At 42.7% G+C, this 12,819-nt stretch overlaps 1 protein-coding gene across 1 annotated transcript in view; it reads left to right on the plus strand.

Annotated features, from left to right (window-relative positions):
* The window catches only part of LOC149463177 (opsin-5-like), a 62,303-nt gene extending 49,779 nt beyond the window's left edge, over nucleotides 1-12,524 (plus strand). Inside the window, exon 7 of the mRNA XM_089675745.1 lies at nucleotides 11,841-12,524. Within this exon, the coding sequence (XP_089531871.1) occupies nucleotides 11,841-12,446 (606 nt within the window). The 3' untranslated portion in view covers nucleotides 12,447-12,524. The remainder of the gene's footprint in view (nucleotides 1-11,840) is intronic.
* Nucleotides 12,525-12,819: the final 295 nt, after the last annotated feature.

The raw sequence follows: 12,819 nt of genomic DNA on the forward strand, positions 1-12,819 counted from the left end.
TAAAATGTTTCCAAAAACTATCACAAAGGTCAACCTTGACTGTCGGGAGTTCAGTCATGATGCCCACATTTTTATACAAGGCTTTTTTTGTTTTTAAATCATACTATACAGCAGGGGTACTGAATTAAAATTCACGGAGGTCCGGTTGGTAACATTTTCTTTCTGCACAGGTCCGAATCTCAGTTTGCTTCTATTACTCGGGTCTTTCACATCACAGTCCATAATTAATGTTCTCAGTCCCCCCCTTTCCCATCAAAGCCCCCCGTACATCACAACTCCCTTTCACATCAGAGCCCCCCCAACATTATAGCCCCGCTTACATCACAGCCCCCTTCACCTCACATTTCCTCCCTGACATCTCAGTCCCCCTTGCAATCACAACCACCCACATCACAGTTTCCCTCCTCCTGACATCACAGACCCTTCATATCACAGCTCCTTCTTCTCAAATCACAGCCCCCCATATCACAGCTCCCCCTCTAACATCACAGTTCTCCCATATCATAGCTCTCCTTCTCACATCACAGGCCCCCATATCACAGCTCTCCTTCTCCCATCACAGCCCACCCAGTATTACAGCTCCCCCCCTCACATCACAACTTCGCCCCTATTACAGCCCCCCATTTCACAGCTCCACCTACCCTCACTTCACAGCCACCCATATCACAGCTCACCCCTCTCATTTCAGAGCCCCCCTTATTACAGCTCCACCCTCAAAGCCTCCCCTCACATTTCACAGCCCCCCCTCACTTCACAGCCCACCATATCACAGCTCCCCTCTCTCATTTCACAGCCCCCCATATCACAGCTCCCCCCTCTAATAGCTCCCCATATCACAGCTTTCCCCTCTCATGGCCCCCCCACATCACAGCTCCCCCATATCACAGTTCCCCCTCTCACAGCCCCCCATATCTCAGATCCCCCCTCTGACATCACAACCTCCTCCCCCCATAATATTCCCCCTGCCTTAACTCAGCATTGTGGAGGGCGGGAGGAATAGCAGAGTGGACTGCTATTCTGCATGTACTAACCTGCCACCGCCAGCGTCGCCACTGCTGTTGAAGTCACAGCAGGGAAAAGGACAGGAGGAATGGAAGAAAGGACTCCTTTTCTAACTGTACCGACTTGCCACTGCCACCGCTGAACTCAGAGCAGGGAGAAGGGCAGGAGGTAGGTCTCCACTGAGGGAGTGAGTTGGCCAACTCTTCTTGTTAAAAATCAAGTGACCAGCTTGTTCATATGAAATGTTGGCTCCCCTCCCCTGCTCTCCCTGTAGCCCTGCAGTGCCTCCCACCCTCCTCCCTGCCCTGAGTTTAGTGGCAGCAGTAAGCCGGTACATTCAGAAAAGGAGTCCTTCCTTCCATTCCTCTCCCCCTCTTCCCTGCTGTGACTTCAACAGCAGCAGGGACTATGGCGGTGCCAGGTGAGTACATACAGAATAGGAGTCCACCCTGCCATTCCTCCGGATTTCTAACAGCTGCAGAGGCAAGAGGAGAGGAATCCACTCAGGCTACTAAGTGGTGTGGTCACGTTATAGACAGGACTGTCACCTGGTCCGTATTCGGACCGCAATCCACCATTTAGTGATGACTGGTTTAGAGCTTTTTAAAACAAGTTATTATTATTGTTTTCTATTTATTGATGGTCTGAAATGAAAAAAGGAGCATTTTGTTTATAAATGCCAATTCTTTAAATGTCTAATCATGGTATAGCTAAAAAAAGGACCATTTCAATCTTTGCTAATTGTGTCCCAACTAATAGGAAATAATGTCAGAGCATTTATATTCTTTATTTGAGGCAAGGCAATATTGTTGGTGAAATGTGCTCATTATTTCTTTCATAAGACTTGGTTGTATGAACATGGAATTTTAATGGAGGTAATGAGGACAGAGAACACCAAAGAGATGTGGCGAGGAGGTTTGCTGGTTTTCATAGCTCATACATTTTTAATTATGTAATAACAGAAAGACCAAAAGTCTGATCAGTGATCACTCACCACTCTAGATCATATAAGTTGTATTAAAATATTCTTATTAAAGATTATGAGGTTTTATAAATTATGTGGAAATACTACAATAATTTTCCAGGGCTTTCAGAATGTTCTTTAAAATATTTGGGTAATTTAATGGTAACATACTCCAAAAGCAATACATTTATGTCTTGTGCTGTAATTAATAAAAATGTTTTCCAGCTAGCAAACTGATCTTGAATAATACTGCCTATCATATCTGAAAGTGCAGTGTGGAACTGCGTGCCAAGAATGTTTTGGTCCTGACAATCTACCATTACAGCATATAAATCATGCGTAGCTTGACAAGTGACATCTCAATGTTATTACACTTCTGGGCTCCAGCATCACAGCATTCCTCATGTCCTACTGATCATGGAATTATGTTTTATGGATAATATTAAATATATGCATAATAAACTGCCAGGAATATTCTACATAGTTTATTCTAAGACTTCAGGAATGGCTGATGGACAATTTAATCTAAGTTAGATTATAGCAGGCACCACTAAATGTCGGACCGTGGTCCGAATACGGACTGGTTGACAGTCCTGTCTGGACTGCAGCCACACCACTTAGCAGCCTGAGTGGACTCCTATCCTCCCGCCGCTGCAGCTGTGAGATATCTGGAGGAAGGGCAGGGTGGACTCCTATTCTGTATGTACTCACCTGGCACCGCCATAGTCACCGCTGCTGTTGAAGTCATAGCAGGGAAGAGGGCAGGAGGAATGGAAGGAAAGACTCCTCTTCTGAATGTACCGGCTTGCTGCCAACGCCGCTGGACTCAGGGCAGGGAGGAGGGCAGGAGGCACTGCAGGTCTATAGGGGGAGCAGGGGAGGGGAGCCAACCTTCCATATTAACAAGTGGGTCACTTGCTTTTTAACGAGAAGAGTTGTGCAGCTTACTCCCTCAGTGGAGACCTTCTGTACCTCCTGCCCTCCTCCCTGCTCTGAGTTCAGCAGAGGCAGCAGCAAGTTGGTACATTCAGAAGAGGAGTCCTTCCTTCCATTCCTCCCACCCTCTTCCTTGCTGTGACTTCAGCAGCAGTGGCAAAGATGGCAGTGGCAGGTGAGTACATGTAGAACAGGAGTCCACCCTGCCATTCCTCCCACTCTCCACAATGCTGAGTTGTGGGTGGGGGGAGCTGTGAGATGGGGAGCTGTGATAGGGGGATAGTGATGCTAGAGGGGGGAGCTGTATTACTGGGTAGGCTGTGATGTGAGGAGAGCTGTGATATGGGGGGCTGAGATGTGAGAAGGAGAGCTATGATATGGGAGAACTGTGATGTTAGAGGGGGAACTGTGATATGGGGGGCTATGATGTGAGAGGAAGAAGCTGTGATATGAAGGGTCTGTGATGTCAGGAGGAGGGAAACTGATGTGGGGGTTTGTGATTGCAAGGGTGACTGTGTAAGTGGGGCTATAATGCTGGGGAGGCTCTGACATGAAAGGGAGTTGTGATGTACGGGGGGGGCTATGATGGGAAAGGGGGGACTGAGGACCTTAATTATGGACTGTGATGTGAAAGACCTGAGTAATAGAAGAAAATTGAGATTCAGAAAGAAAATGTTACCAACTGGACCTCCATGAATTTTAATCCAGTACCCCTGCTCTAAATGATAAGTAAAATCCTTCAATGAACCACTAATGTTATCTAGGAAAAACTATCACTTTGCAATATTCAGAAATCCACACAAATATCTTAACTATTTCTCAGCCATTCCCAATGCAGACGTCTTTTTTTCTTATAAACAGTAGGCTTTATGTAAACAATGTAAAAAAGTAAAAGGTTTCCTCTAGCGACCAATCAAATTCAAACCTGGGTTGAAATTGTGAATGTGATTGGTGATACTGGAAGCACCTTGTACAGGAAGTACACTACCAGCACACTTCCATTAAGCTTCATGAGGGTTGGTTGCAGGGGAATACACAGCACTAAAATTCAAGGTTTGTTCATTCAGTAGTGGACCCCCCATGGAAAAGCCATTATTCCTCCTGTAGATATAAAACACCTCCAGATAAAAAATTAAATATAAACATACCTTGCACCCAGCTTTCAAGCAGTAGAGGGTGAATCCTGAGTATTGCAAAGCTCATAAGAAGACTCTCCAGCACAATGCGGGGGAGATTTGGGATCTTCTGTATTCTCAGGATCTTGCTGGATAGATTGTGATGTCATACTTGCCTGGGCACCACAGGTGGAATCCTGATATAAGAATATTTTTTTTACTTTTTATAGTTTTTTTTCTACTGGAAGAACAGGCATTCTAAATGTTGGGTGCTCCACTACTGAATAAGAGAACCTTGCATTGTAGTGCAATGTTCAATTTAAAGGAACCCTGTACGTTACCCATTCAAAGAAGCTTTCAGTACCTATGCCATGCAAGGCAAAGAATTGTGTACAAATGACTACACATGAGGTAAGAGACTAGAATTATTGTAGAAATTACAGTAATGCATCCCAAATCCTGTCTGTCAACATGTGTGATAACTTATAACATATATACAGTATAACTCATGTTACGTTTAATCTCCTTTTCGCATTTCTGATATTTTTGCAAGCTAACACTGAAATAAATATTATTCTGTGTCTCTATTCTCACACCAGGTTAATAAAAATGCATTCAAAAAAGACAGATAATATCTCATGTGGCTTCTAGAACAAAGTAAGAATAGGGTATTAAGACTTTGTAATCTCAGCAGTTCAGTGAAGTCTAATTAATGTGAAAAGCATTACGATCAAGAAATATACAAAAAGCAAAGTAATTTCTACTGTCATCGCCTTGGGCTGAGCTGAGAAAAATCAAATGCAATCACAAATTAAGGACAAGCAAGGTGGCAGACGGCAGTGTCATCACGTATGGATTTTATATGCATTTCTGTAATTGTAGCTGAATTATTTGTTCCAACTCTCTGGTTTATTCCTGGTTTCCTTAATTCATCTCTTTACTCTTTGCTATTCGCCTTTTCCAAGTAGTAGCTGATGACAGATTCAAGAAAAGGATCACCACTGCACAAAAATTGTAAAAGATACATTTGCACTATTCAGGGACATGATCAATACATCAATAGGTTGTTCACTAATAAGTAAATATTATAAAAATAAAATAAAGGAGAAGTAAGGCCAAAGCTCTTTTTGCCAAACCTCTCATGTGGGTCACAGGAGTGCACTTAGCACTTGTCAGATGATGTCACAGAGCCGGTCCATCTCTGCAGGGATCCCGATAATAATTACAGGATCCACCCAGATGCCTCTTCTGAGCTGGTATACCTGGTAGTTGACACCACTAATTATCTCTCTGATCTCTTCCACTGTGCCAGAAATGTACTTTGTAAAGTATTATTATTATTATAATACAGGATTTATATAGCGCCAACAGTTTGTGCAGCGCTTTACAAAATGAAGGTAGACATTACAGTTACAATACAATTTGGTACAAGAGGAAACCCTGCTAGTTAGAGCTTACAATCTAGGAGGAAGGGTTGAATGATACAAAAGGTAATATAAAACAAAGTGAGCGCTACTAACAAATTGTTCATTGTCAAATAAGCAGCTAAAAGCACTGAAGATGATCACAATCACCTCTGATAAAAATAAATGAGTAAAGTGCAGCGCTAAATAACACGATATAAAATTCTACAAAATTCGATCTAAATTGTTTGATCAAAGATAAATGTTCATAAAATCCTGCGATCGATTCATGAATGTGGTGAACACAGCTTATAACAGATCCGGAAAATGGCAGAAATGCACACTCACCGACCGCGCATAGGAAATGCGCATGTGTGTATCAAATCCCACAGATGTCGTTATCCTCCGGGAAGAGGTGTCATCAGTCGATCTGCTGGACTAACAGGGCCTCCTTAGATTTGGATCAGCCAGGGTACACGTTCCTTCCAAGTACAGGATTCCCTCCTCTGGATAAAATATGTAGCTGTGTCTGTCGGCCCCTCAGTGAGGGGTAAACATTGGGAGAGTACCCATAGTGTACTATGCTGAGTATTTTATTGATACATGAAATCTTTAAAATCAGGTCAGTGAAAATGCTGGCAAATTGCCAGAAAAACACACAGTGAGGAGTTAATATAAAAAAGTAAAAGCAAATTACTGACCCTAGCAATGGTTGGCCGCCAGACCTCCACGTGGTCTGGACGGCAAGATCAGGCATCACAGGCTGTCAGTTCTTTTACTTTTTTATATTAACTCCTCACTGTGTGTTTTTCTGGCAATTTGCCAGCATTTTCACTGACCTGATTTTAAAGATTTCATGTATCAATAAAATACTCAGCATAGTACACTATGGGTACTCTCCCAATTTTTACCCCTCACTGAGGGGCCGACAGACACAGCTACTTATTTTATCCAGAGGAGGGAATCCTGTACTTGGAAGGAACGTGTACCCTGGCTGATCCAAATCTAAGGAGGCCCTGTTAGCTCAGCAGATCGACTGATGACACCTCTTCCCGGAGGATAACGACATCTGTGGGATTTGATACACACATGCGCATTTCCTATGCGCGGTCGGTGAGTGCGCATTTCTGCCATTTTCCGGATCTGTTATAAGCTGTGTTCACCACATTCATGAATCAATCGCAGGATTTTATGAACATTTATCTTTGATCGAACAATTTAGATCAAATTTTGTAGAATTTTATATCGTGTTATTTAGCGCTGCACTTTACAAAAGGTAATAGCTGTGGGGGATGAGAGCTGATGGAGGAAATAAAAGGCAGTTTACTAGTTAGAAGCAGGATAGACTTCTTTAAAGAAGAAGATCGTCTAAAGGTGGATAGATTAGGAGACAGCCGGACAGATTGGGGTAGGGAGTTCCATAGGATGGGAAAAGCTTGGGAGAAGTCCTGGAGGCAAGCATGGGGGAGGTGACATGGGAACTAGAGAGCAGAAGGTCTTGGGAGGATCGAAGAGAGCGGTTTGGTTGATCTTTTGAGACCAGGTTGGTGATGTAGCTGGGGGCAGAGTTGTGGATGGCTTTGTAAGTTGTTAGTATTTTGAATTGTATTCATTGGGCATGTGGAAGCCAGTAGAGGGATTATTATACAGGATTTATATAGCACCAACAATGTTCAGAGCGCTTTACAATATAAGGAAAACAGTACATTTACAATACTTTTCAGTACAGAAGGAATATGAGGGCCCTGCTAATGGAGCTTGCAATCTAAAGGAAGGGGGAGGTGGTACAAAAGGTGATAGCTGTAGGTGATGTTCCGATGGAGGTGGCTCAAGTACAGTTCTTAGGTGGAGGTGGGGTAGGCTTCCCTGAATAAGCAAGTTTTCAAAGATCGCCTAAAGGTCGACAGGGTGGGGGCTGACTGGACATACTGTGGTAGGGAGTTCCAGAGGATGGGAGAGGCTCTGGAGAAGTTCTGGAGGTGAGTGTGGGAGGAGGTGAGGAGGGAGCTAGAGAGCAAGATGTCTTGGGAGGAGCTGAGTGGGTGATTTGGATGATATCTGCAGATGAGGTTGGTGAAGTAGCTAGGGGCAGTGTTGTGGATGGCTTTGTATGCTGTGGTTAGTATTTTGAATTTTAAACGTTGGGTAATTGGAAGCCAATGAAGGGATTGGCAGAGAGGGGCAGCAGGCACTGAACAGTTGGTGAGGTGGATGAGTCTGGCAGCAGTGTTCATGATGGACTGGAGGGGGGATAGCCTATGTAAAGGTAAGCCAATGAGGAGGGAGTTGCAGTAGTCAAGGCGAGAGATAACCAGGGAGTGAATTAGTAGCTTTGTGGTATCATTGGTTAAAAAGGGGCATATTCTGGAGATGTTGCAGAGGTTGAGGCAGCATGATTTGGACAGGGATCTGATGTGGGCTTGAAAGGATAGTTCAGAGTCCAGGGTTATCTCTAGCACCCTGGCATGCATGGATGAGTTGATGGTGGTGCTATTGATCCTGACCGAGAAATCAGGGAAAGAGGCACACGGGGGAGGAAATATCATGAGCTCAGTTTTGGATAGACTGAGCTTTAGGAAGTGGTGTGACATCCAGTCTGATATGCCTGTTAGGAAATTGGTGATACGTGAGGAAACTGATGGGATGGGCTGAGGAGTAGAGAGATAGATTTGTATGTCATCAGCATAGAAATGGTATTGGAAACCATGATAAGCTATCAGCTGACCCAAGGAAGAAGTGTAGCTCAAGAATAGTAGAGGTCCAAGGACAGAACCTTGGGGGGGACCCCCACAGTAAGAGGAGTAGGAAAGGAGGAAGAAGAGTTGTAAGTGAAACTGAAGGTGTGGGGAGATAGGTAAGATTTGAACCAACGGAGAGTACAGTCATGGAGACCAAGTATATAGAGTTTTTTTAGGAGGGGTGGTCAACTGTGTCAAAGGCAGCGGTCCAAGAGTAAGAGTACGGAATATGTGACCATTGGTTTTAGCGGTTAGTAAGTTGTTTGTGAGTTTTAGGAGAGCAGTTTCTGTGGAGTGTTGTGGGAGAAATCCAGACTGAAGGGGATAAAGAACGTTATTCTCAATAAAGTGGCAGCTTAGCCACTGGTAGACTACACGTTCAAAGAGTTTGGAGGCAAAAGGGAGTAAGGAGATAGGTCTTAGGTTGCTAAGATTGGTGGGGTCCAGTGAGGCCTTTTTAAGTATGGGGGTGACTAGTGCATATTTTAGAGAGTTGGGGAAGATGCCAGTAGAGGGTTTGAAGATATGAGTTAAAGAGTAAAGGATAGAGTCAGAGGTTAACCATAGTATTTGCAAGGGAACAGGGTCTAGGGGGCAGGTGGTTAGGTGGGCTTTAGAAAAAAGTTTACCAACCTCCTCTATAGTAGCTGAGTTAAACAAGGGAAGTATAGATTGTGAAGGTGGACAAGGAGTGTAGGGTGAGGGAAATATCTATACAGTGGAGATCTCATCATGAATTGTATCAATCTTATTTTTGAAGTGATTAGCTATCTCCTGGACAGTGAGTGACTTAGTTGGTGGAGGTAAAGAAGGATGAAATAGAGAGTTAAAGGTAGAAAAGAGTTGATGGGGATTGCGTGAGAGGGTGTTAATGAGAATGATAAAATAGGTCGGTTTGGCAATGTGGAGACAGGAATTATATTTTTGAAGGGCAGATTTATATTGGTCAAAGTCTTGCTGGGTCTTAGGCTTACACCATAAATGCTCAAGAGCATGGCTACGTTTTTTGAGACATCTGGTATTGGCTGTTTGCCAGGGCTGTAGCGGTTGGGGCCTATTTCTGTGTGTAGTAAGAGGGGCCAATGTGTACACGGTGGATGACAGTGAACTGTTGTAGACAGAAGTGGCCAGTTTGGGGCAGGACAGGGCTGAGATTTTGTCATAGAGACAATCTGTTGCCAAAAAAAGAAGAGAAGGGTTAAGATAGCGAAGGTTTCTACAGCTAACTGTTCAGTAGTTGGAAGACAAGGAGGAGGAAGCCAAGGAGAGAGTGAAGCTAATAAGGGAGTGATCAGAGCAGGGCACTGCCCAAGGGCCCGGGGTCAGTAGGGGGCCCCATGAGATGCCCCTGGTACCTTTTTCACAGGCTTTTTAGAGTTTTGGTAAGGACACAGGGGCCTCATGATCCCCTATTGCCCGGGGGCCCCATGAGTTGTCAGTCCGCCCCTGGAAGTCGAGGCAGTTACCATTAGAGTGAGCAGAAGCATGTGTCCATTGTTTTAGGTCAAAAGCAGTGGTTAGGCTCAGAAGTTTAGAGGTAGCAGGAGTGTTAAGATTAACAGGGATGTCGAAGTCACCAAGAATGATTGTGGGAATTTCAGAAGAGAGAAAGTAAGGCAGCCAGGCAGAGAAGTCCTCAAAGAAGCTTGATACTGGCCCAGGGGGCCGATAGATCACAGCAATACTTAAAGAAACTGGAGAGAATAGATGAATACAGTGAACTTTAAATGAGGAGAGGGACAGAGAGGGAGGTGAATGAAGGACCTGAAAAGTGCTTTGAGGGGATAGGAGGATTCCAAATCTAAGATTATGGTATTATTAGAGCAGTTACACAGTTAGTCTGGCTGAAAAAAGACAAAAGTCCATTTAGTTCAACCATTTAAAAAAAAAGAAGTTATAATCCTATACCCACAGTTGATTCAGAGGAAAGCAAAGAAACCCATCAAAACATGATCTAATTTGCTCCTGCAGGGGAAAAAAATTCCTTCCTGATTTTCTCCAGTTCTCCAATGTTCTTTTTGTGAATTGGTGCCCAAAACTGAACTACATTTTCTAGATGAGGTGTTAGTAATGATTTGTACAGGGGTAAAATGATATCTCTCTCTCCCCCTAGTATGTATAATGCATGTATATTCTTAGTCCCCAAGTGCATAACCTTACATTTATCAACATTAAACCTCATTTGCCACATAGTTGCCCAATTAAACAGTGCATTGAGGTCAGCTTGTAAATTGTAAGGATGTAATTCCACTGCACAGCTTGGTGTCATCTGCAAAGACTGAAATTGTATTTTTAATCCAAGACCCTATATCATTTATAAATATATTAAAAAGTAAGGGTCCCAACACTGAACCTTGGGGTACACCACTGAATACCCTAGACCATGCAGAGTATGAATCATTAACCACTACTCTTTGAATACAATCTTTTAGCCAGTTTTCTATTCATTTGCATGCAGATTTTTCCAAGCCCATAGACTTTACCTTACACAATAGCTGTGTGTGGGGAACTGTGTCAGACGCTTTTGCAAAATCCAAGTATACCACGTCCACCGCCACCCCTCTGTCCAAGGAGGTTTTGCTCACCTCCTCATAAAAAGAAATCAGATTTGTTTGACAACTTCTGTCTTTCATGAATCCATGCTGTATGTTGCTTAAAATATATTTTTCCAGCAAGAACTCATCTATGTGGTATTTTATTAAACTCTTATAAACTTAGATTATGCAGCATTTGCCCTGTAAGGGAGTGGCTTTGATTAATGATAGTGGCAGTTGCACTTCTGTGTTCCTGCTGCTGGTGAGGCATCATCATTGTGTAACAACATGTTGCAACCTCTTTGCAGCCAAAAACTGCTACTCCTATGGGGAAGCTTTTATGGCACTTGTCTCAATTTGTTGGCCGAACTAATGAGTTAGTCCCAGCTATGAATGTACAAACAATATATACATTGTCTCGCTGCCTTTCCTTATGATATATCTATGCTAGCCATACATGTAACAATCACAACTTACTGATCATAAAATAATCCTTAACCTAAAGTGACACTGCCACTTTTTTAAATCTCCGAATCAATGACATCCCTGCAAAGAACAGGGTTAATACTTACTCTCCCTGCTGGCCATACAGCTGATCCCTACTACAAATCCTATGACACCTCCAGTTGTGTGGGTTGTCTGGTCTTCTGACGCACATCTTCCTCTGGCCCCTACATAATTGCTATGAGCTGTAGTAGGAATTAGAGGATGGAACCACAGACTTTTTATGGGGGACCAGGCATCTGACACACCCTGAAGAGTGAAATGCTGAAGATTTTTTAATCAGCTTAGCTTGAGAAGACAGTGAAGATTGGTGGTGCAGGTGATTATTTTTTGATTTATTTATTTTTTTTGCAGGGATGACTTAGTCTCAGAGGTTTAACAATTGAGTAAAAAGAGACAATCATAATCATTCAATGAAACAAAAATAGATTTTCCTAAATCTGGTTGGATATTCTGTCACAATCAATTGTTTTATTTGTGTTAAAATGATAATTTGCATATCAAAACTATAATTTAGAAGATATGATCTTTTCATTGTAACGGTTTGTAATATCACATTTTTTTTATATGTTCTTGGTTCTTGGTAACAATATTTATAATGTAGTTGTTTTCTAACTAATACAAAGTCTTCTCATATTTTTCAGCTAAGCATCGCTGTGTGCATTGGTTTCTTCACAGCATGGAGTCCATATGCTATTATTGCTATGTGGACAGCATTTGGGTCTATTGATATCATTCCTCCTTTGGCATTTGCAGTGCCTGCAGTATTTGCAAAATCATCAACAATGTACAATCCCATTATTTATCTTCTGTTGAAGCCCAATTTCCGAAATACGCTTGCCAAGCATTTTACAGTTCTACGCAAAGTTTGTGCCTTACACTGTCTGTGCAGGAAACATGTCAATGTTTGCCATCATGTATCACTTCTTGAGCTATTCCACAAATTGTTTGGCAGAAGATCAAACTTTCTTCCAGTGAAATCAAAAGAAGGATGTCAGTACTTCCCATGTGATAAGTGCAAAGATACATTTGAATGTTTCAAACTATATCCAAGATGTTGCCACAATGTACTCCCAGCTTTGCCTTATCCTAAACAAACCAGTATTGTTTCAGACATGAAGCCATCAGATCTCAAACATGGTGCCAAGAAGTCTTTAAGAGTGAGTGTGCGAGGGCAGAAAATAACTGGCGTGGACAGCTTTGAAATTACTTTAGAAGTGATCCCTGGGTCTAGTAAATGTATATACTAAGAAATAAAGAAGAGCCATTATATTCACCCCTCTGGTAACCCCTGTCTCCTATTTTCCTTTCATTCCAGTGCTGCAGCCCCCAGCCTGTTCAGTATTCCATACTTCTTTGGTTCCTCCCTTGTCTTACCATCCCTGGTCTCTTCCTGCCTTCAACTTACTCCTGCTGATCACAACTGTGCTTCTTGCTTCTTCTTATTTTTATTTTTTTATTACAGGTACTTATATAGGGCCGTCAATTTACACAGTGCTTTACATACAGTGTATATTTATCACACATTCACATCAGTCCCTGCCCTCAAGGAGAGCACAGTCTAAGATCCCTAACTCACATTCATACATACACATACTATTGCCAATTTAGACAGGAGCCACT

Source organism: Staurois parvus, unplaced genomic scaffold (genome assembly GCF_062004578.1).
Source record: "Staurois parvus isolate SC_StPar_1 unplaced genomic scaffold, SC_StPar_1.0 ptg000157l, whole genome shotgun sequence".
NCBI classification, from domain to species: domain Eukaryota; kingdom Metazoa; phylum Chordata; class Amphibia; order Anura; family Ranidae; genus Staurois; species Staurois parvus.